Source organism: Phocoena phocoena, chromosome 20 (assembly GCF_963924675.1).
Source record: "Phocoena phocoena chromosome 20, mPhoPho1.1, whole genome shotgun sequence".
Classification (NCBI taxonomy): Eukaryota; Metazoa; Chordata; class Mammalia; order Artiodactyla; family Phocoenidae; genus Phocoena; species Phocoena phocoena.
In genome coordinates, this window is record NC_089238.1 from 32,037,822 (window position 1) to 32,061,076 (window position 23,255).

The window sequence follows — 23,255 nt, forward strand, 5'->3', positions numbered from 1 at the left end:
AGGGTTTAGGGCTATTTAGCTCCTGTCCACATTCTCACTTGATTTACAAACAACCACTGGGGTAAATACGTAGGACTGTAAAACCATCTCTCCCATTTCTAGATGGGTAAACTCAGTCCCAGAGACATCCAGTGACATGGCCAAGGCCACACAGCCAGCACACCCCAGGGAGCACAGGCCTCCAAGAGGCCCAGCTCAAGGGGGATTTTGCAAGTCTCTTGGGACCCAGAGGGGAGGTCAGGGTGGGGGTCCCCTTTGAGTGGTCCCTGGCCACAGAGAATTTCCTTCTCTTTGGAGGAAGTGGGAGTTCTTCTTTCATAACGTGAATGTCAGAGATTCTGGGCTCACCGGTGACTAAGAGTGTCTGAGGCTTGTGGGTGTAGCAAGCATTTAAATACCAGAGCTTCCTGCCCTTTGGCGATTGTAGACACCTGAGCTGGGACACACAGGACGAAAGTATGGCCAGCCTGCAGACCCCACTCCTGGCTGCCCTCATCCTCCTTGCTGTGATACTTCAAGCAACAGAGGCAGGTGAGGCTGGGAAGAGGGAGGGCTCTCTGCAGAGGTCAAGGTCAGATACTGGGGTACCTTCCTCATGTGGTAGAAAGAGCACTGAACTGAGAGCAGAAGACTCCAATCTGCCACTGGCTCTTGGGCTAGTCCCATTGCTTCTCTGGACCTCAGTTTACACATCTGTTAAATGGATAGTCTTGAAGGCTTGGAGTCTAGGATCTATCTCAGCTGGGCTTGGGGTTATAGTGGGCATGGCCCAGGGTCTTCTACTCCAGAGAACTCAAGGGTAGGGCCTTGGGATGTGAAGAAGGAGCCACTGAAGGAGGCCAGCTGGGGTGGGTAAAGGCAGGAGCAGCGGTAAGAGATGTTCCCTGGGAAAACCAGTCCTGCCCTCTCACCGCCCCATTTTTCTCCAGAACCTGCCCTCAACACTGGGTTCCTGATTTCTCTTTCCTTCCCAATGTACACTTTTCTGCCCTATGATGGGTAGGGGAATGAGAACTGGACTGGGAGTCTGGGAGCTAGGAACAATACTGCTCAGTTATTGGGGTTCCTGAGCACCTTCCCTGCATTACAGGCCCCATAGGGTAGGTACTGTTATTACTCCCTGGGTCTGAGGAGGAAATTAGGTCTCAGATGTTAAGTGACTCACGGCAGAGCGAGACTCGAACCCGGGCTTCCGTGCCTGGACTCTGCCTGAGCCCTTGTCCTGACTCTCCGGGGTCGCGCTGTGTGATCTGGGCAAGTCCTCCCCCATCTCTGGACCTCAGCCTCACCATTTGCACCATGAAGGGGATTAGAGTAGATGTGAGCTGAAGGGAAGTTCTCAGGTTACCTGGGAAGTTCTTCAAAGTGTCCACCTGGTTCAGCAGGGCTGGGACTAGGCACCGAGCTTTTCTGACAAGCTCCTAGGTGATGCTGATGGTGTGGGTCCACAGACCTCAACTTGAATAACAAGGTTCTAAGGCTCCTTCCTGTTCAGCGTGTCTGGTCCCATCTAGAGCTTAGGGCATTGTTGATGCTCAGTCGTTCTGAATCCCTCTCGAGCTGACCAACGCAGAGTGTAGACTTTGGGCACTTAGCGGCTTCTCAGAGGCCCCAAGAGTGGGGACTTTGAGGGCCCAGAATCCTCTGGATACCAACCTTCCACATGATAACAGAAAAGCTGGGTCAGAGGTTTGGGCCAAGGGCGAGCAGCTTGTGACTCCTCTGAGCACCCTTCTCCCCCAGGCCCCTACGGTGCCAACGTGGAGGACAGCATCTGCTGCAGGGACTACATCCGTCACCCCCTGCCCCTGCGTCTGGTGAAATATTACTACTGGACTTCGGACTCCTGCCGGAGGCCTGGCGTGGTGTGAGTAGGAAGCCGGGGAGACAAGACCTTGGAGAGCTTGACGGGTGGGGCCTGGGAGGCTGCAGGTGCACCCAGGGATGGAGGAATGCAGCTGAGCTTCCAGATGTCAGCTGGGAGCACTTGGCCGAACTAGATGGCTCAGCTGAGGCTTGGGTGTACCAAGAAAAATATCATGTTATTCAACAGATATTATCAGGCACCTCTTATGTGCCAGGCAGCATGCCAGGTTCCGAGGATGCAGAGGGGGCCGCTCCACCCCGGCAAGGCAGATAGGTAGTGCAGAGCTGCCGTAGAGCGTAGGGTTCAGGGTAGGGGCAGTATGCCTGGTTCCGCTGAGTCAGCAAAGATGCTCCCATCAGAAGCATCTTGGATCCCCAGTGCCCTGGGAGTCAGTTACTTGAGGCAGCCTATTCTTACCAGGAGCATATTAAGAGCTGACACTAAATGCTTCCTCAGGGCCAGGCACTGTTCTGAGCATGACTGTTTAATTCTCACAATGATCCTATAAGAAGGTGCTATACTTTCCATTTTACAGATGGAGAAACAGGCTTGGGGCGGGGTGAGGGGAGAAGTGACTTGCTCAAGGTTGCCCAGGCTGGAACCAGGACTCCTGGGTCCTTGTTTAGGGCTTTCTCCTAAGGTTCCTATTCTCCTTTGCTTCTTTGCTTCCTTTTCCTCGGCCTGGAGCCTGCCCCCACCCCTGCCCCTCCCCCTGCCCCTGCCCCTGGCTGGGTGACGGGACCTGTCCTTTCTGGGGCAGCCCCTCTGGCTGCTGCCTGCCAAACCACAGAGTGGGGGGTGTTTGAGCTTGGGGATTTATGACCCCCTTTGGGGCCCTGTCATCTTCTCATCTGAATCCTTCTCACTCATCTTCCGTCCCTCAGAGGGGTCTGTGGGTAAAGTACAAGAAGGCTGAAACAGGAAGGCCTGCCACAGTTCTGGTCACTTCAATACTGGGCCTCAGTTTCCCAATCAGTATAGCGGGAGTGATCACTTCCATTTAATTTTTTAATCAAACATGTAGAGAGTGCTTGTTAAGTGCTAGGCACTGTTATAGACGCTTTATAAACATTAACTCATTTAATCCTTCAAGCAACCCTATGTAGTAGGTACTGTTACAGTCCCAGGTACTGTTACAGTCCCCCTTTTTTTTTTTTTTTTTTTTTTTGCGGTACGCGGGCCTCTCACTGTTGTGGCCTCTCCTGTTGCGGAGCACAGGCTCCGGACGCACAGGCTCAGCGGCCATGGCTCACGGGCCCAGCCGCTCCGCAGCATGTGGGATCTTCCCAGACCGGGGCACGAACCCGTGTCCCCTGCATCGGCAGGCGGACTCTCAACCACTGCGCCACCAGGGAAGCCCCTACAGTCCCCTTTTTACAGGTGCATAAATGTGCACAGCGAGTTACGGGGCCTCTCAAGTATCACAGGGCAGAATAATAGTAAGTGGGAGGTATACTACTCAATGCCTGACATACAATAGATGCTCAGTGAGAGATGGTACACATGCGATTATTGGATCTCGAGCCAGAAGGGATTCTAGAAAGAATGTGGCTCAATGAATGAGAAGATCAAAGCTCAGAGAGGGTCTGAGCCTTGTCCAGTGTCACAAAGCAGCCAGGGCAGGCTGTCCACGTGGCCAAGATCAACACTGCTTTGCTGCCTTCTTTGTTCTTTCTGTTTATTGGTCATCTGGGGGTGCACGTGTGTGTGTGTGTGCGCGCGCGCAGATCAGGGGTGTTTGTTGCAGCTCTGGCAAAAGCGGAAGCCTTAGCCCACGCCTGCCATGTGGTCTTGGGCTATTGTTCACCTCTCCTCTCTGTGCTCAGGTCTCTCAGAGGGGCCTGGGTGGGGATGCTCGTCCACAGCAAGCACGATGAGTCAGGTCTTACCAGCTCTGGCACTTAGACAAGTTGCTTTACCCCATTGGGCCTCGCTTTCTTCAGCTATTAAGTAGATAGAATATTGGAGGCTCATAGGGTTGTTGTAAGGACTTATTAAGGAAATCAATGTTAAAAGTTCAGGCCAGGTCCTGGCAGAATTATATATCACCTACTGTCTGCTGTGCACTGTTCTGAGCACTCCAGTTTATATTAACTCATCGTATCTTCATCAAATTCCTATGAGGTTGGACCAGAATTATCATGCCCATTTTACCAATGTGGAAACTGAGGTTCAGAGAAGTTAAGGGACTTGCTAACATGTGGCAGAGCTAGAATCCTAATCCGGATAGGCTGTCTCCAAAGTTCATGCTCTTGGCTACTACCCAATACTCTCCCCCAAGGCAATGTCAGCAAAGGTTATGGGACGCCTGGGCATTCTATTTCCTGGCCTGCCCTGGCACTCATGGCTGGGGCTGAAGGTATGGGAAGTCCTTGCTGCTTATCTCCCCCTCTCCTTCTTAAGAAATGTGTTTGCCTACAGCAGGTGACTCATAATTGCTAAGATTCTGCAGCGGGGTTGTGGCATCCTTGCTGCATGCTAATGGCGCCTCCTTGTCTCCCTGGTGTTTCCACCTTCCAGCTTGCTAACCGTGAGGCACCGAGAGATCTGTGCTGATCCCAGACTGCCCTGGGTGAAGAAAATTCTCCAGAGGCTGGACCAATGAGGCAGGCCCTGACCTGATAACCGTGGCCTTGGCTCCTCCAGGAAGGCTCATGGAGCCCCACCTCCCTGCTGTTACAGCTGCTCCCCAACACAACCCTGTACCAACAACCCTCTCAGCGGTCCCTGATCTTGATGTCTGCAGCTGTCACTCCCAGTCAAGCCTCCAACTGCCACTCTCATCTCCCCACTTACCCTTCCAACCCATCCTCTGCCCCACCAAAGCCAGAGGGTCCACAGTCCTGGTCAGTCAGTCCCCTGCTCAAAATCCTTCCATGGCTCCCCTCTGCCCTAGGCTGAGGTCAGAGCTCCTGAGCCTGGCATCCCTGCCCTCCAGATCTGGGTCTTATCCTTTGCCTCCAGCCCTGCCTCATTTCCCTTCATGCATGTTGGACTCCGGCTCCCTGTTTTCCCAAACCCATGTCATACATTTCTACTTCTGGCTCTTTTCCCGAGCTGCTCCTGACACCCAGAATGTCTCCCCCTCCTCTGCACATGTCCAACCCCACCAGCCCTCCAGGGCATCACTCAACCTAAGCAGCAGTCATTTTTTAGACTTCCCCTGGCCCTCTGCCCCCTTTTAACAGCCCTGATCACAGTCTGCCCAGAATTCTCGGGAAATGGGAGCTTGTCCTCCAGCCCCACCAGCTGGACCAATATCCTCACCGGAGTTACTTTTGTCTCCTGGCCTCTGGCACAGAGCACAGGGCCTGAATCAGGCCTCAATAAGAGGCTGCAGATTGAATCAATAAAAGTAATGTCCGTCTCCCACCTCTCAAGGGCTCTGACACATCAATACAGAGACTCAAGGTCATCTAGAGAAGGGCTGGCAGGGTTCATTAGGAAGCCTCAAATTTACCCAGATTCACCTTTCTTCCCCATGTTACCTCTTTAACCTTCTTGCCTCCCTTGGGTTTTTTACTGCTTCTCCACCCTCCAACATCCAGGCCTGACCTCTTCAGAGTCCTGAATTTCCTCTTCCTCCTTCCCCAAATAGCTGACAACCAAATTCCTGCTATGGGGTGAATGAGCACCCTTGGCTTGGTATTCTAAGCTCTAGTTATATTTGTATAAGGAAAGAGGGCAAATGCTTAAAAGGCCAAATGGATGACTGGAAGAATTTTAAGAAATGTGTGGGAGGGGGACAAGGTAGAGATTTCCTGGTCCTTGGAGTGAATGTGTGGGGTATAGTTAAGTGAAAAAGCCTTGGATGGAGGTTGTTCTCAGGTGGCTGGGGCCAGGCTAAGGACTGGGACTTAGGACTTACCTACACCGCTTTGAGGACCACAGGTTCCCCAGGTATCTGTGCTTGTTCCTTTCGGAGGGAGCCTGGTATAGTATGGCAGGGTGGTTGTTGCTGTGTGACCCTGAGGAGACCATCTAACCTCTCTGAGCCTCACCTGAGAATGAGAATACCTACCTTATGGGATTGCTGTGGGGCTCAGATCCAAGTCACAGAAAATGTGGCTTTGCCGGCCATGAAACTCAGTGTCTTCCGGGGCTTGTGTCCCACCGGGAGCCCAAGGTCATTTGCCCACTATAGGCACCAGAAGGGTTAACCTGCCCACTGCCCATGCACAGGGCCTTCAATTTTTCTGGGATCTCCCTCCGCTCCTGTCCTGCCCTTGCCCTTGCCCTTGCCCCTCAAGCCTTCTGGAAAATAAATCCTCTACAAACAATGTCCGTTTTGTTCCTTGGCATGTGCTGTTCCTGTGAGGTGGGGCAGGGGACGCATGGCCCCTCTCTCCCAGTGGGGAGGCCCTTGACATTGATATGTGAGCTGGCTTGCCCAAGGTCACCCTGTGAGAAGGTGGGAAATCCCAGCTAGACATGAGGACCTGGGAAGTAGCTGAGCAGGTGCCAGCAGGGAACCCCAGACATTTGTCCACCCTGGGACCGCTTGTCAGGAGGAGCTGATGAAATCATTCATTCAGTCCTCAAGTCTAGACCTTTGAGCAGCATATTCATCCATTCATTCAATAACCCAATCTCAACCTTCCCACTTCAAGGGTGGACACAGAGGCAGAGGACAGTGTATCAGTCAGGAAATGCTACTTCTTGCAAAAAACACCCCCCCAAATCTCAGTGGCTCAACTCCGTAGAAGTTTTTTTCTTCTCACACGAAGTCTTATCAGGCATTCCTGGTCTGTGGGCGACCTTCCATCCATGTGGTCATTCAAGGACCCAGGCTGCTTCCTTCTCATGGCCCTGCCCACCTCCAGGACCAGGTCTCCTCTCCATCATCCAGCAGATGAGAAAAGAGAATAGAGGCTTGTGGGAAGGTTTTTTACGAGCTGGGCCAGGAAGAGGGGCTCATCACTTCTGCCCACGTGCCATTGGCAGAACTTAGTCACATGACCACCCTGACAGCAAGGGATGCTGGGAAGTACAACCAAGCTGTGTGTCCAGGAGGAAGAAGGAGTGGGTTTGGGGAGCACTTCAAACCCAGGTCATCCGGCGCTAACTTCCCCGGACCCTCAAATGGGCCTGCTTCCCTGAAGTTCCTGGACACAGCTCACTCTGCCAAAACAACAATAACAAAAAAAGGACTCCTCCGCCCTTGGTGCATCTTCATAATTTCCTCGGTGTGCGTAGCGTTCCATGGACATCTTGGCACAAGTGGCCTTTGGGCCCTTTTGGATCTGGCTCTCACAGTGCGATTTCCAGGGTTGAAGCTACAGACACCTAGAACGTTGTCTGGGAGGCATGGAGAAGCATGATGAAGGGCAGAGGTCACGGATTCAGACAGATATAGGAATTCTCACTGGCTGCGTGTCTGGAACAAGTTACTTGGTCCCTCTGAGCCTCAATTTCTCCCTCTGTGAATAGGGGGCAATAAGAGCACATGGTGCATGTAGTTGTGAGAATCTCATAAGAAGGTACAGACAGCCCAGTAACAAAATGGGCAAAGACTAGGATGGACAGCTCTCCGAAGAAGACATTCAACTGGTTAACAAGCACATTGTAGGGCAGCAATGTTTCCCACCCCAGAATGTGTCTCTTTGGCGTGAGGACTGACTTAGGCTGATTATTTTTAAGAAACAGAAGACTCGGGAAGTTTTCCTTGTTACCTCCACCTTAACTGCCTGAAAGAATTTAGATAAAGGACTGGTCACAGTTATAGAGCTATCGCCAGAGGTATCTGCAAAGAATATGGGGCTAACTGTGGTGGGGAGGACTCGACAGCATCTAGAGATCAGGATCCACTCTGTGTCCCGTTGTCTCTGCATGACCCAGCAAACATTTATTTACCAAACATTTGCTTTTTCTATCTCCCTGCGGATTGTCTTCCTCTCCTTTGAAGTCCCAAACCACTACCCCCAGCGACCTCTTGTCTTTAGCTGAAGATAGCATTTAACGTGAAGGTTTCAGCCATTTGGGCAAGTTACTCGGTTTTCCTGGGCCTCTCCCATATATACAAGGTATTAAACTTTTGTTTGATTTTCTCCTGTTCATCAGTCTCATGTCACTTTAATTCTTAGACCAGCCAGGAGAACCTAGAAGTGTAGAGGAAAATTTCTTCCTACCCAACACGTGAAAAGATACTTAATCGTTAGGGAAACACTAATCGTTAGGGAAATGCAAATCAAAACCACAATGAGACACCACTTCATGCTCATTAAGATGGCTATTATAAAAAAAAAAAAAAAACAAGGTTGGTGAGAGTGTAGGGAAATTGGAACCCTCATGCATTGGTGATGGGAATGTGAAATGGTACACTTGCTGTAGAAAACACTGTGACTCTTTCTCAAAAACTTAAACATAGAACTACCATATCCAGAAATCCCACCTTTGGGCATACACACAAAAGAATTGAAAGCAGGGACAAGAGCAGATATTTGTCCATCCATATTCATTGCAACATTTTCTGAAATAGCCAGAAGGTGGAAACAACCCAAGTGTCCATCGATGGATGGAGGCATAAGCAAAATGTGGTCTATCCATATAATGGAATATAATTCCGCCTTAAAAGGAAGGAAATTTTGACACCTGCTACAACATGGATGAACTCTGAAGACATCGTGATAAGTGAAATAAGTCAGTCACAAAAAGACAAATACTGTATGGTTCTTAGAGGAGTCAAATGCATAGAAACAGAAAGCAGAATAGTGGTTTCCAGCAGCTGGGGCAGGAGGAAATGGGAGTTATTGTTTAGCAGGTCCAGAGTTTCAGTTTTGCAAGTTGAGAAAGTTCTGGAGATGGATTGTGGTGATGGTTGCACAACAATGTGAATGTACTTAGTACCACTATACTGAACACTTGGAAGTGGTTAAAATGTTAATTTTTACGCTATGTATATTTTACCACACTAAAAAAGAGAGTGTGGCCAGGCATGTGCACAGAGAGAGGAAATGCCCAGTGCATGCGGGTAGCCCTCTTTACTGCTCACAAAAGGTGAGCTGGGCAGGACTGGCTGGGGCAGGGAAGGCTGTTCCCAAGGGGCCCTGGAGATGACCACCGCACTGGTCACCACATTCCTCCTACCATCCTGGGACCCCACAGGCGTGCCCAGGGCTCCCCACCCGGATCTGTTTCTGTTCTGCTTCCAATGCTGGGGGAATCTCTCATGTTCTACAAGAACGACACGGGCTCCCTGCTCTGTGGGACACCCATGCAGGGCCCCAGCCATCTGTGGGCCTGCAGAGGTATGGGTGGGAAGACCCCCATCCCTACCATCCCACCGACTCTGAGAGAACCTACTTGCCTGCCGCCCAGCGCAGCTCTAGTTACTCCTCAGCTCAGAAGATCCCCAGCTCTCCTTTGCCCCTGAACAGCATTCTCTTTCCTCACTCCAGCTTCAAAGTGTCCAGCTGCAGCTTCCTGGCCCACTCCTTCCTCAGAACCAATGGCACTGGACCGTTCCCCAACCCCTGCATAGGTCCTGTGCTTTCCACCTTGGTTAAGTTTTCCCTCTGCCTGGAATGGTCGGCCAAAATCCTGCCTGTCTGCATATGGCAAGTTACTTATGAATCACAAAGGGAATAACACTTCTGCAGTGGAGAGATCTAGCGGTCGACCATCAATCTCTCAAGAATAGTGGAATAACCTGTCCATCATGGTGGATGTGATTGGTGTACAAAGTATTACTCATAATGGATTCTTTTTTTTTTTTTTACTCATAATGGATTCTTACCAAGGATTTGTAGCCAAGCTCTACGGGCCTCTAGATCTAACTTCCAGTTTACAGGAAATAAATAAGGTAAAGGAACAAATTAGATGACATCACAATGAAACAATTCAATAGATTAAGAATGAGGGCTTCCCTGGTGGCGCAGTGGTTGAGAGTCCGTCTGCCGATGCAGGGGACACGGGTTCGTGCCCCGGTCCGGGAGGATCCCACATGCCGCGGAGCGGCTGGGCCCGTGAGCCATGGCCGCTGGGCCTGTGCGTCCGGAGCCTGTGCTCCGCAATGGGAGAGGCCACAACAGTGAGAGGCCCGTGTACTGTAAAAAAAAAAAAAAAAAAAAGAACGAGAACAGCATGTGAGACAATGGTCCTGACTCTTCAGAAAGTCAATGTCATGAAAAATGTAAAGGAGGTCTATCATACAATAAATAGAAATAACCATACGCACTGCATGAACCCAGATTGGACCCTGGTTCAATAGATAGATAGATAGATATGTATGGATAGATAAATACGTAGATAGGAAAGAAGGAGGAGAGAGAAAAAGGGAGGGAAGGAGAAGAAACTTAAAATACATTTTGGGATAATTGGAGAAATTTGAATATTAACTAAATATTATAAGACGTAGGAACCATTGTTAGTTTTGTTAGGTGGGATAATAGTATTCTATTTATGTAAGACAATGTCTATACAATGGAGGTACATGCTGAAGAATTCAAGGGACAAAGTATCGGGCATGCATAATTTACTCTGAGATGGCTTAGCCAAAAAAAAGAAAAAAGAAAGATGAAGCAAATATGAAAAAATGCTAATCATTGAATCTTGGTGGTAGAGATAGGAAAGCTCTTTGTTTCATTTCTTCTTTATTGTTTACAGATTTTTCAAAACGATAATGTAAAAAAAAAAGCAAAATTCTTCCCATCTTTTTTTAAAAATAAAATTTATTTATTTATTTATTCTTGGCTGTGCTGGTTCTTCGTTGTTGCACGCGGGCTTTCCCTAGTTGCAGCAAGCGGTGTACATTCTTCTCACTGTGGTGGCTTCTCTTGCTGCAGAGCACGGGCTCTAGGCGCACAGGCTTCAGTAGTTGCGGCACACAGGCTTCAGTAGCTGCGGCACGCAGGCTCAGTAGCTGTGGCTCGCAGGCTCTAGACCGCAGGCTCAGTAGTTGTGGTGCACGGGGTTAGTTGCTCCACAGCATGTGGGATCCTCCCAGACCAGTGATCGAACCAGTGTCCCCTGCATTGGCTGGAGGACTCTCAACCACTGTGCCACCAGGGAAGTCCCTCTGTCCATCTTCTGATTGAAATATCGTCTCTCATTCCTGCCTTCCTTGATTCCCAGACAAGAACAAAGGCTTCTCTCCCTCCCTAAGACCTGTAGCCTTCGAATCCCTGGTAGGATTTGCATCTTCTCCCTCCCAGTGAGCTGGGGTTCCTTGGGGCAAAGACTTTGGCTTATTTGCCTATGCTCCCCCACCAACACTGTCCCACCACAGTGCCAGGCACACATCAGGACTGAATAACAAACACCAATGGTTTCTGTGTGCCAGGCACTCTGAAAGTCCTTAGTTTTATGAACTCCCCCAGGGAGTGATTTGATGAGGTGGCTTTAGCATCCCATTTTACAGAAGGGTAAGCCAAGGCTCAGAGAGGTTAAGTCACTTGCCCAAAGTGATACCCCTCATAAGTGGTGGAGTCATGTTTGTCTCCAGGTCCCACCAACCTAAAAGCCTGGCTCCTGTGTCTGAATTGAATCTAAACTCAGTTCTTAACACCCTGATGAGATAGGTGGGGTGACCATTCCAATTTTATGGGAGGGAAAGCTGGGCCACTAGAAGGTAGAGGACGTTCCCAAGGGCTGAACAAAGAAAAACAGTGTTATATCTGTGTTTTGGCACCTGTTTCGTGCCAGGCTCTGAACCGGCACCTTAAGGGCACAAACTCAATTCTCACAGCATTCCACGAAGTGGGGATGGAGGGAGGTGGTGTAGTCTGGTGATCAGGAGCTCAGACTCCAGAGCCAGCTGGCTGGGGCAAATCCAGCTCCCCCACTTCCTGGCTGGTGATCCTCAGAAAATTCCTTAACCTCTGCATGCCTCAGTTTCCCCATCCATAGAATGGACCACGATAATGGCGTTTTGCTCACACCTGGGTTTGTTGTCACGATTTCCTGAATGAGTCATACAAAGCACTTAAAACAGTACCTATCTCAGAGTAAGTGTGAACTCAGAGAGGCAGGGAAGCCGCCCAAGATCACACAGAGATAGTGGCAGAGCCAGGATCATCTGATCCCAAAGCCCTTGCTTTCTAAACCCTTCTTTGGAGCATAGCCTGGGGCCAAGGGAACAAGGGTCTTTACCCCCAAATACCTGGCCCAACCCAGGTCTTGGCCTTTATGAAGTGTGGGGCTTCCCACGACTTGCCTCTCGCCTCTCCCCTCTCCCCCTTCCCTCCTCCCTATTTCTCCCCCTTCCTCCTCCCACTTGTCCCCTATCCCTGGCCCTCCCCCTCCTCTTTCTCCTCCCCCTTTTCTTCATCTGCTCCTACTTGGGCAGAACAGAAAGCCTTGGACCTCAGTTTATTTCACTTCTTGTCCGCCTCTGGGCCTCAACCTATACACCAAGGGATGTGAAGGTTACTAGCTTTGTATCTGCATGGGCTGCGACAGGTTCTCCGAGCCTGAGTGGACATTGGCCAGTGCCAGGGGTGTTCCTCCCTGTCAAGGAGGGTCCAGGCTCGTAGCTCCACACCCTAGGCAGCTTTACTGTGCTTGGGTGAGAGAGAGGTACCTTGGCCTTGGGCGCTGTGACCCCTCCACCCAGCCCAGCCTAGACCAACTGGCTCCGTAGCCTGCAACAGTGCCTCACAAACTGGTTTTGCTCTGGCTGGCAGCCCAGACTTGCCGAGACGGGAGTGGGTTCCCAGTTAACTCCTGTCCCAGACTGGGCTAGGCTCCTGTTGGACTCTTCCAGAGTCTTGGGCATTATTGCCACTGCCTGCAGGGAAAGCAGCCATGAAAGCAGATGTGCTGCGCCCATTTATACCAGCAAGCCCTTATACCAGTTTGGTGGGAGCTGATGGCCGATCATGCCTGGTCCTGTTGTCACCACCTCTAACAAAGAGAGAACCTAGGAAGTCAGAGCTGCGCAGCTCCCTCCTCAGTGGATAAGCCCAACTCCCTCCTTGTACAGATGGAGCCCCCGTGAGGGGCCCGACTTTTTCAAGCGTGCTGTCAAGTTAAGGACCAACCGAGAGGCCCTGAGCTACCAGGGGTGAGGCTGGCAGCCGTGTTTTTCCCGTGGGCTCACAGAGGGCCAGAGCCAGCTATGGGAGTGGGTGCAAATGAGGAAACGACAGGTAGCGGGGCTGGAAGCAGGGAGGCCGGGGCTCTTGCCTGTGTCCTGCCTGAACTGCCCACGCCCTGCTCGCGTCTACTCTTCTCCGTGACAGCGGGAGGTGGGTTCTCTGCTCTGATGACCTCTATGACCTGGCGTGATTCTGCCCCCTCTCTGGGCTTCAGTTTGCCCATTTGTCCCTATGAAGTTGGGCTGGATCATTCTTTCGGCAGGCATTTGCGGTACGGAGCCCCTACTGTGTGCCAGGCTGCATGCTGGGCTCGGAGGATACTTCAATGAACAAGGTCCCCCAGGCGTTGGGGCTTTAAGAGGTAAGGGCTGGAGGTCCTTCCTGGCGTGGGAGAGCTACCTCCCAGAACAAAGGAGACTTCGTCAGACCCAGACTGACGGGCCCTGTGTCCTCCTGGCTTGCCCGCAGCCAGCATTCTCTAGTCTTCTGTCCTTTGGTTTACTGCCCACTTAGGAGCTAGGGCCCCAGGTCAGACCCTAGGACGTGTGTCAGCTCCCAGTAGGAAGGTGGCCCTAGCAGATGGGAGGAGGGGAGGCCCTTTGAACCCTAGCAGGCTTCGTCCAGCCTCGCGGACGGGTCCCCGTATGAGAAGCCAGCCCGTTACCCCCCACCAGGAGCCCTCACCCAGAGCCTGGGAGCCGACTCAGCTCCTTGGCAACAGGCTAAGGAATTCAGTCACTGTACACGCTCCCTTCCTCTCCCCTCCCACCGCCTGCCTGCTGCCTGCGGGGGCGAGCGAGGCAGAGGCAGTAGAGCCCGCATATAAACCGCGGCAGAGCTCAGGCAGCGAGGGGACAGCACCGAGCCCCGACGAGGGCCCCCACCGCCTGCCCCGGCACCCCCGGACCCCCTCGACCATGGCTCTTCTACCTCTCTCGTGGCTGCTCCGTTTGACTGCCCTCGGCCATCTGATCGTGCTGCTGGCTGGTGAGTGTGGTGGATTCAGGCATAAGCGGGGTTGGGGAGCCCCCAGCCCCACTTCTGCCCCTCAGGCCTCCATGAGGGCCCCCGGACCCTGCCCGTGTAAGGCTGAGATCCGTGGCAGCCCTTTCCTGACTGATATGCCAGAGGGGGCTGGGCATCTCCCTGCTGGCGGTCCCGGACTCAGGACTGCCCTTCCGGCTGGAAAGATTTACCATCTCGGAGACTGTCCCTGCCTGGCCCAGTGAGCAAGGTGGGCGACAGCATGGCAGCCGTGGTGGGAGCAGCACAGGTGGAGGGATGCCAGGAGGTGGGGCTGTGGGAAGCCCGAGGATGCTCTTGGTGGGTGCTAGGGTGGGAGCCCTGGCAGACTGTGGGCCGGTCTCCCTGCACAGGGTTAATTTGTAACCCTCAGCCCTGACTCCTGAGTCTCAGCTTGGCCCCGGGCTAAGCCACAGTTGGGACTTTCTCCTGCCCTGATTTCAAGTCCTTCCCAGGAGTAGGGAGCCCAGGACCCGTGGAGGTCAAGGTCATTGCAGCTCATGACTTTGGCTCATCACTGTTCCTCTGGCCTGTAGCCCCCAGTCCCTCTGCCGGTGTCTCCCCCATGATACTGCCTTTCTCCTACCAGCATAGCTTAGAAATGTTTGCACCTCCAGTCACTTGCTTTCTGGAGCCTGGGACCTGATAAGGCATGATGTATCCATCCCACCCAACATGAGGAAGATGGAGGCCCAAAGAGGTTTAGAAACTGGCTTGGGGATGCACAGCCAGCAAGTAGGGCAGGAGAGGGTAAGACTGGGGGCAGGAGAGAGTGTGGAGGCATGCTCACCACATCTGTGCATCACACTGCCTTCAAGAACCGTTTGAGTCAGCCCCATCCTCAGGGAATACCCGGGCCATCCGGCAGGTTGGGGCTCAGAGAGGGTGGGAGGCTGTCTTAGGGCACACAGCCAGGCTGGGAAAATGAGAACCGGTCTCCAGCTTCCAGAGCACCTCCGTGGAGCAAACTGTCCCCCCGAGTCCCTCTATTTGGGGAAAACCCACCAGTGGGGCAGAGAGCAGGTGGGTGGTGTGCGGGCCCCATGCCGCTGGCCCTCCTGCTTCCCGGGCTAGAACACTGAGCTCCGAGGTGTTTGGGGATAGTGGGTACTGGAAGACATGGACTCCGATGGAGGTTGCTTTGCCATAGCCCTGACCCTGAGTGGGGTCTTACCTTCTTTGGTCCCAGCTGCTGCACGTTTAAATATAGCTATTGCCTCCATGTGGTGAGGCTCTAATGCCTATGAGGACGTTTTGAAAGTGGGAGGAGGAGGGATTACTTATACTAAGCTGGGGGTGGAGGTCTTCTATGTTAGGATGGAGAGGGGATCCTGGGGGCACTCTGGATGCTCTATCCAGCAGCCCGAGGCTTCAAAATCATCAAGTTCCTGCCCTAATCTTGGTCACTGGTTTTGCTGGGACATACTCACATTATTTCAACCTTTCTGAGCCTCAGTTTCTCCTCCTTTAAGACTGGGCATTTGGCCGGGCTCATCTTGGAAGTCCTTAGCCACGCTGACATTTGTGCCTCTGAGAGAGCCCCTGGGAACCCCTGCAGGACTAGGGAGTGGTCCACAAGCCAGAGAGGCCCGGAAGGGGGCTGGGGACTTCGTGGCTACTGCCCTGGCTGGTGCAGGGTGGCGGCGTCAGTTCCCAAATGTGGGTTTGCAGGGCTGTGTCAGGCAAGAGGCTCCTCTGCTTTATATAACAAACCTGCAGATAGAAGTCAGAGCAGTGAATTTTTCTCCCCAAGCACTGACGCATTCACTCCCACTCAAGCTCCAACAAGAAAGAGAGAAAAAAAAATCTGAATTAAGCTGCTGTCGTCTGCCCCCCTGGTTAGGGTGTGGGTGGGGGGAAGGCAGGGGAGGATAAATCCAGGTCAGGTCCAGGCCCAAGGCGAACTTAAATTAAAATTCCTCTATGTCTCCATTGGTTAGGATCTTATATGTCACAAAGTGCTTCCTTGTGCATTTTGTTGATTCATTCACTGGCTGAGCACCTATTATGTGTCAGGCACAATTCTAGGTGCTGGGGCCACATCAGTGAATACAACTGCCAGAGATCCCAGCCCTCAGCGTGCTGAGCATCAACTGGAGAAGACAGACAATCCTCAAAATCAACGGATTTGGTCTGTTAGAAGGAAAAAAGCACTGTGATTTTAAAAAGCAGGGAGTCGGGGGTGGTGGGGAAGGTGTTGAGGTTTTAAGTAGTGGGTCAGGGAAGAAGAAGGGGACGTTGAGGGAGCTGGGCGGGGACGCATGGGTGTATCCAGGGCAGCACTCCTCAGTGCGGGATTCGGCCTCCAAGGGGACATTTGGTAATCTCTGGACACAGTTTTGGTTGTTACATTTTGGTTGGGGGGTGCTCAGGCACCTAGTACATAGAGGCCAGGGATGATGCCAAATGTCCTACACAGAACAGCCTCCATAACAAAGAATTATGTGGTCCAAGATGTCAGTGGTGTCTGCTGTTGAGAAAACCCTGCTCTAAGGGTCCAGATATTTTTAAAGCTTCATTCTCATAACCATCCTGAGAAGCAGGTGTTATCATGTCCATTTTACAGGTAAGGGAATGGAGGCTCAGAGAACCTCAATCACTCGTCCAGGACACACAGCTGAGCAATGGCTCAAGCCTTCTCTACCACCCAAATACCCAGAGACCCAGAACATTCCCATCTTTTCCTGCCTGTAATCCTCCGAACAGTCCTTGAGGTCCAGCCTAATGTACACCTCCTCTAAGAAACGTCTCCTGATCACTTGCGGCAGGAAGTGGTCTCTCCCTCCTGTAAACCCTGGAACATTTGGGGTCTGTTCTGGAACACGGTGTTTTTACCTGGTGTTTAAGGCAGCCTAGAAGAGTGGATGTCTAGGGGCTGGGAGGAAAACCAGATCTGCCACTAAGCAGCTGTGTGGCTTTGGGCAAGTCATTAAACCTCTCTGATTCTCAGCTTCTGCATCTTTAGAATGGGGATAAAAATCATCCCTTTGCAGGAATTAATGAGAGCAGATGTGTGTGTGCTGAGCATAAGGTCCAAAACACAGTAGGTGTTCTCCTAAGAAAAGCTCTGATACTTTGTGGTTATGTCTTAGCTGTCCATCAGGCTGGGAGACTTCTGAGGGCAGAGATGGGCCTCGTTCATCCCTCTACTCTTCACAGCGCCTGGCAAGAGCCAGGTCGGCATTTGTTGGTTGACTGAGTAAACATGGTGATCTGATAACATTTATTGGGATTAGGTGCTCTCTTCAAGCTCAGCACCAGCACCTTCGGGAGAAGGAGCTCAGGGTTAAGGACAAGAAGGTCTGGGTCTTTGCAGATACTCAAAAGTAATTCAGACAAGTGTTGCCTGAATCAGGAAGTGGATGGATGAATGGATGGATAATGAAAGATGTGTGAGTGGGCTGGTGAGAGATGGAGGGGTGGGGAGATGAAGGGGGCGGAGGATGCATAGGGGATGGACAGGTGATAGGTGGGTGAGTGGGGCACGGATAGACTGATGGACCAGGGTGAGTGGAGATGGATGGGAGGTAGACAGGTGGGTGGCAGGGAATGGGTAGGGGATTGACAAGGGGGTGGCAGATAAATGGATGGATGGATAGATGGATGAGGAGGTGTGTGAAGGGATAAGTAGATTGAGACATTATTTCCTTCGATGAATATCTATATCTACCTTATGCTGGATGCTGGGAAACACTGTGACACCAAGACGTACAAGGTCCCTGTCCTCCTGACATTCATATGACAGGTAATAGAAATATGACAGTTACAGAAAAGAAAATTTTAGCTCTGAGAAGAAAAGACGCCCCAGTTAGTTACACAACCTTCTCAAGCAGAACCAAGAACAGAGCCTGACCAGGGCCATTCGGGCACCACGGCAGAGGGCGGAGACTTTAGGACAGGCCGCCTCTGTGGCTCTTTAAGCCCTGGAGGTGGGCAGTGGAAGCAAGTCAGAAGAGCAAATTGACCTGCCCGAGCTTATCCCTCCTGCCCGCTGGACAGCGTGTCCCGGGTCCAGGCCAACCGGGGGCACCATTTTTCTGGGGATTCCTCTGGAAGTCACCTGCCACACCAGTCCAGGGGCCGGCTCCTGGCTCTACTCAACAGGACCTGGGGAGGCTGCAGCTGAGTCATTCTGAGGTCCCACTGTGGGAGAAGGAGGGTAATAAAGCGCCTTTCACATCCTGTTTCCTCAGAAAGGGCTACAGGTGACTCAGGGACCAGTGGCAGGGAGCCCGCCGACCACCTCGGGGCTACTACTGCTGCCCCCTGATGGCCCAGCCTCACCCTGCAAGCCTTGCACCCTCTTTCCCACAAAGCAGGGTGGGCCGAGGCAGGGGAAATGATGAGAGAAGGGGTGGCAGATTCTAGAAGGTGTGTGTGCACGCCTGTATTTGGGAAGGCGGAGCGTGTTTGGTTTGCGTGTCCACACACATAAGTATTTGTGTGTGAGCTGTGTGTGTTTTGGTGGAACCCCGGGGGGGTCACCTGGGGCCTCCCTAGCTCTGCAGAGCTAAATTAGTTTGTTCCCTCAGCTCCACTGCCCCGGAAGTCCTGGCCTCTAGATTTTTGCAAAACCCTCTAAGGTCATGCTTCGGCTGCATATGACCTTGACCCAGATCTGACACTCAGGTTCTTCCTCATTTTTTGCATACCCCTCTAGAGCTTACGGCAAACAGAGTAAATTTTGCTGGAGATTTTAGGGGAAGGTGGAAATGCAATGCAAACCACTTCAAATGTTTATATAAAATGTCTGGGTTCTCAGCTATCTGTTGGGTCACCGTCATTCTGTCCTGGGGTTTCTGTCTGGCTCCACGTGGGACGCAGCCATCTGCAGGCCCCCGCCCATCTCACTCTGTCCCCACTCCATGTACAACGCATCTCCATTCCTCCTCCTTACGCCTGCTCCCAGCTTGCCCTGGGAATCCAAATGGCCCATTGCGTTCCTCCCAAGAAACTGCTTCCAAAATCATCCTGGCTCTTAATGGCAGAACAAAGGATCACCTACTCAGCACACTCCTTAGAAGGTGGTTGTACTTATATATTTAAAAATTTTTATTATCCGCTATGTGTGCCTGGTTGCATGTATGCCTTTATGTGTTTTTTGGGGGGGGTGGGGGGCATATATATATGTGTCATTGTGTTTGTTGCTATGAGTGTACGCGTGTGTCATAGGGTATACACGTGGGCTGTGGATGGACCGAGGTCTGGGTGTGTCCCAGAGGTTGTGGAAATCCATGAATATGGATCAGGCAGGCTGAGAGGGATGGATGGGATATGGTTGGGAGGGGGCGATAGCTGAGCAGGTGACTTTACTGGAGTGAAACCATGGTGGGGGGAAGGGCAGCGCCCTGGGCCCAGAAGGACCGGGAGCCAGGCCCGGCAGGAGAGCCTGTTCCATCACTTGCTGGCTGTGTGACCTCAGGCAGCTCCTTGTCAGTCTCACACTCCTCTCCCCTGGGTGAACCAACTATAGCGATTTAATGTTTAAAATTAAACACAACGCGCCAAGCAATGAGAGCGTTATGAGTAAGGATTCACTTTCATCACCTTACAGCAAGCCTCTGAGGTAGGTTCTATTACTGTCTCTATTTTACAGGTGGGGAAACTGAGGCATAGAGAGGTTTGGCCCGGGACAGGGGGCTGAGGTCAAGGGTGTGGGGCATCGGTTCTGGTTTGGGGGGGTGCGCGGCGGGGACAAGCTGGCGTGGGGCTGGGAAGCCAGATGCCCGTGGACAGTCCTGCTGACTGGGGGCCTCTGTGGGCTCAGGACAGCACCACGGTGTGAAGAAGTGTAACATCACGTGCGGCAAAATGACCTCGGAGATCCCCGTGGCTCGTCTAGTTCACTACCAGCGCAATCAAGAATCGTGCGGCAGACGCGCCATCATGTAGGTACTGCCCTCTTGGCCTCTGAGCTCCTTTCAGGCCCCGGGGGTGGCTCCCTGGCCTCCGCCAGTCCGTGTCCACATCCTGTCACCCAAAGCTGGGCTCCTGGCCCAGGGCCTCTGCAAACGCTTCTCTTGCTCCTGACCTGCTAGCCTCCTCGCCAATCTTAATATCTGTGCCACAGGGCAAAGATGAGCTGTGGCTTCCTGAACGGCCGTGGCCTGGAGGTGCCACCCAGGGTGACGATTCCTTCTGGGCCAAAGGGTGTTTATGCAGCCCTCGAACCTGCTGGATGTCATGGGGGATGAAAACACGGTGCTCTGAATGGGCAGGCTCCAGACGCCAGCAGATCTGGTGCAAATCCTGGCTTCACCACTTACAGACTGGGTGGCCCTGGTCATGTGGCCTACCCTCTGCGCTTTAGTTTCCTTATCTGTAAAATGGGTAGTTTGGGGAAGCTGAAAAGAGATAATGAAACTAAAGTGCTTGGCAGGGTGCCCAGAAGCTGCTGGCAATAGGAGAGGCCAAGGTTATTATCACCACTGGACAGATGGGGAAATAGAATCCCTCTGAGACTTTGGGGAGGGGTCAAGCCAAGCCAGCTTCCCCTCTGGCTGTTGGGATCCCTGGCCATCGTGGCTGCTTGCTCCTCTGGGGTCCTTCTTGGGTACTGCCAATCGCCCAGCCCTGAGGCCTTTCCCCAGGACTGACCTTTGGGTCTTAAAGCGGCCTCAGCCAGACTCAACCAGACCCTGAGTCCTGGCAACAGGAAATGGTCAGTGGGCCTTCGAAGTAGGGTCTCAGCTAAAGGAAGTTGTACTTCCTCCCACTGATTGTTACTAAGAGGAGCACGTGTGCTACTGCCTGACCTCTCTGCTCACCTGTCAAGACTCGCTTCCCCCAGACTCCCCCACATATATGCTTCTATCTTGTAGGCGAAGGGGAAGTGGGACGCTCCAGAGAGGGGATGATGGCACTAGGGCAGCACTGCACCTGTGGGGCCTACAGGGTCACGCTTGCTTTCTGGACCTCTCTGGCTTCCTAGCATACTGGAGCCAGGCACATTTACATTACCTTTCTGAGCCTTGGTTTTCTCATCTGTAAAATGAGGGTGCATCTTACAGGATGGGTGTGAAGTTTAACCAGGCAAAATGCCTAGCACAGGTCATGGCGTGGAGCAAGGGTCCCCGCCAGCTCTGAGCTGTGGTCTCGGTAGTAAACCAGCCACACACAGCTTCAAAGGAAGTTCAAGATTTGGATGGCACTCAGGGTCCCAGCAGGGCCACCATATATAGGGTTGGAGCTCCCTAGGGGCCCTTTCAGTCCGAGGATACACACTAGGAGAGGAGGGTAGAGGTCCAGAGGGCAGCCTGCAACCGAGGGAGAGGAGGAAGAGGACGTTATGACATCGAGTCCTTTCCAGAGTGAGGAGGCCCTATCACCAAGCTTGCCAGAGAACACCGGTGACATCTTCTCCCAATCAGAAAACTTGCAGCCCACAGCCCCCACCTTCATGTTAATGACATTATTATTAACATTGTTATTATTTTGCTGATCTCCTACTCTGAACCATGGGCTTTACATCATTTTCATCTTCTACAATAACACAGAAGTAGGGTGACCCACTTGTCCCAGTTTGCTGGAATTTTCACAAAAAGACCCGCATCTTGACAACGCCCTCAGTCCCAGTTTTTCTGGGATGCTTGGTCACCCCGCGGAAGGTAGGACTCTCTTTCCGGTTCTCAGGTGAGAACACGGAAGTTCCATAAGCTGAGCTGCCCCAGCTAAGAACTCATAGCTCACAGCTAGTAAGTGGTGGGGGCAGGATTTCTAGCCGGGTCTGCTCACCTGCAGTGCATGTGCCTGATACCCCTACTCCGCGTGGCATCTGGGCATCACTGGGTCCCTTGTCTTCCTTCCTTGCAGCCTGAAGACCATGAAGGAAAAGTTATTCTGTGCTGACCCACAGGAGAAATGGGTCCAGAAAGCCATGGAGCATCTAGACCGCAAGGCTGCTGCTCGGGCTCCAAATGGTGGCACATTCGAGAAGCAAATCGGCGTGGGTGAGCCCAGGACCAGCCCAGCCACCAGGGGGATGGACTGGTCTGAGGCCTCAGAGACCAAATTCACAAGCGAAAGCAGTAGCCAGGAGGCACAGAGGGCCTTCGGGACTTCCCCAGAGCTGCCACCAGTAGTGGCTGATTCCAGGGGGACCAGGTCCCCCTCCACTTCAAAGACTCCGGATGGAGGGCCCGAGACAACTGAGCTTTTCAACAAGCCTGCCGTCACCACCACCACGTCTTGGCAGAGTTCTACCGCCTACCAACCTGGGGCAGACCTCGAGGCTGACGGGAAAGCCTCTGAGGCCCCCTCCACCCAGGCCCCCTCCACCCAGACCCCCTCCACCCAGGCCCCCTCCACCCAGACCCCCTCCACCCAGACCCCCTCCACCCAGACCCTCCCCACCCAGGCCCCCTCCACCCAGGCCCCCTCCACCCAGGCCCTCACTATTTCACACACAGTCCCAGAGGACAACACTGGGTCCGAAGGCCAACCTGGGTGGATCAAGGGACAGGACCCCACGCCAGAGAACTCTCTAGGGTCCAAAGAATTGGGTCCCACTTCAGCTCACACGGATGCTTTCATGGGGCCCGGCAGTGTGTCCGATGTCTTCGTGGTCCCTGTATCATCTGAAGGGGTCCCCAGCATGGATCCATTGGCCTCTGGCAGCTGGACCCCCAAGGTCAAGGAGTCCATTCACGCCACCGTGGACCCCCAGAGGCTGGGTGTCCTCATCACTCCCATCCCCGACTCCCAGGCAGCCACCCGAAGGCAGGCAGTGGGGCTGTTGGCCTTCCTCGGTCTCCTCTTCTGCCTGGGGGTGGCCATGTTTGCCTACCAGAGCCTTCAGGGCTGCCCCCGCAAGATGGCAGGAGACATGGTGGAGGGGCTTCGCTACGTCCCCCGGAGCTGTGGCAGTAACTCGTACGTCCTGGTGCCAGTATGAGCTGCCCACCTGCCTACATCCAGCTGTTCAACTCAGCTGCCTGGGGTCCCCCATCCTCACACTCACCCTCACCCAAGAGTCTGGCCCAAGCTGGAATGACTGGAGCGAGGAGGTGGGATCCTCTGGGTGGAACTGCCCCCAGCTCCTGGAGGCCACCCTTGACCATCCTTGACCTACTGCGGACCAAGGGGGTGGCCTCCACAACTCACTCCAATGTCCCAAGTCAGAAAACTCCCCTCTGCTGTTGGCTGGTTAGAGGGTCCCTTAGATACCGTGCCAGCCCCAGTGAACAATTATTTATTGAACGCCCGGCCCCTCTGACCCATACCCCTGCGGGTACCACAGTCATCCCTTCTTACAAACGAGCCTCAGGCCAGGCCCCTTCTCCCCACTCCCTCAGACCTCATCATGTCTCTCGGTCCCGCTGTGGTTGCCA

General features: G+C 52.9%; 2 protein-coding genes across 2 annotated transcripts; both read left to right on the plus strand.

Moving 5' to 3' along the window:
• The first annotated feature begins 458 nt into the window (after positions 1-458).
• On the plus strand, positions 459-4,472 carry CCL22 (C-C motif chemokine ligand 22). The gene is made up of 3 exons (XM_065899481.1): positions 459-531; positions 1,744-1,867; positions 4,388-4,472. The coding sequence occupies exons 1-3, from the start codon at positions 459-461 to the stop codon at positions 4,470-4,472; spliced, it is 282 nt and encodes a 93-aa protein (XP_065755553.1).
• Positions 4,473-13,820: 9,348 nt separating this feature from the next.
• CX3CL1 (C-X3-C motif chemokine ligand 1) lies at positions 13,821-22,819 on the plus strand. Its single transcript, XM_065899271.1, has 4 exons — positions 13,821-13,890; positions 19,694-19,814; positions 21,739-22,177; positions 22,283-22,819. The coding sequence occupies exons 1-4, from the start codon at positions 13,821-13,823 to the stop codon at positions 22,817-22,819; spliced, it is 1,167 nt and encodes a 388-aa protein (XP_065755343.1).
• Positions 22,820-23,255: the final 436 nt, after the last annotated feature.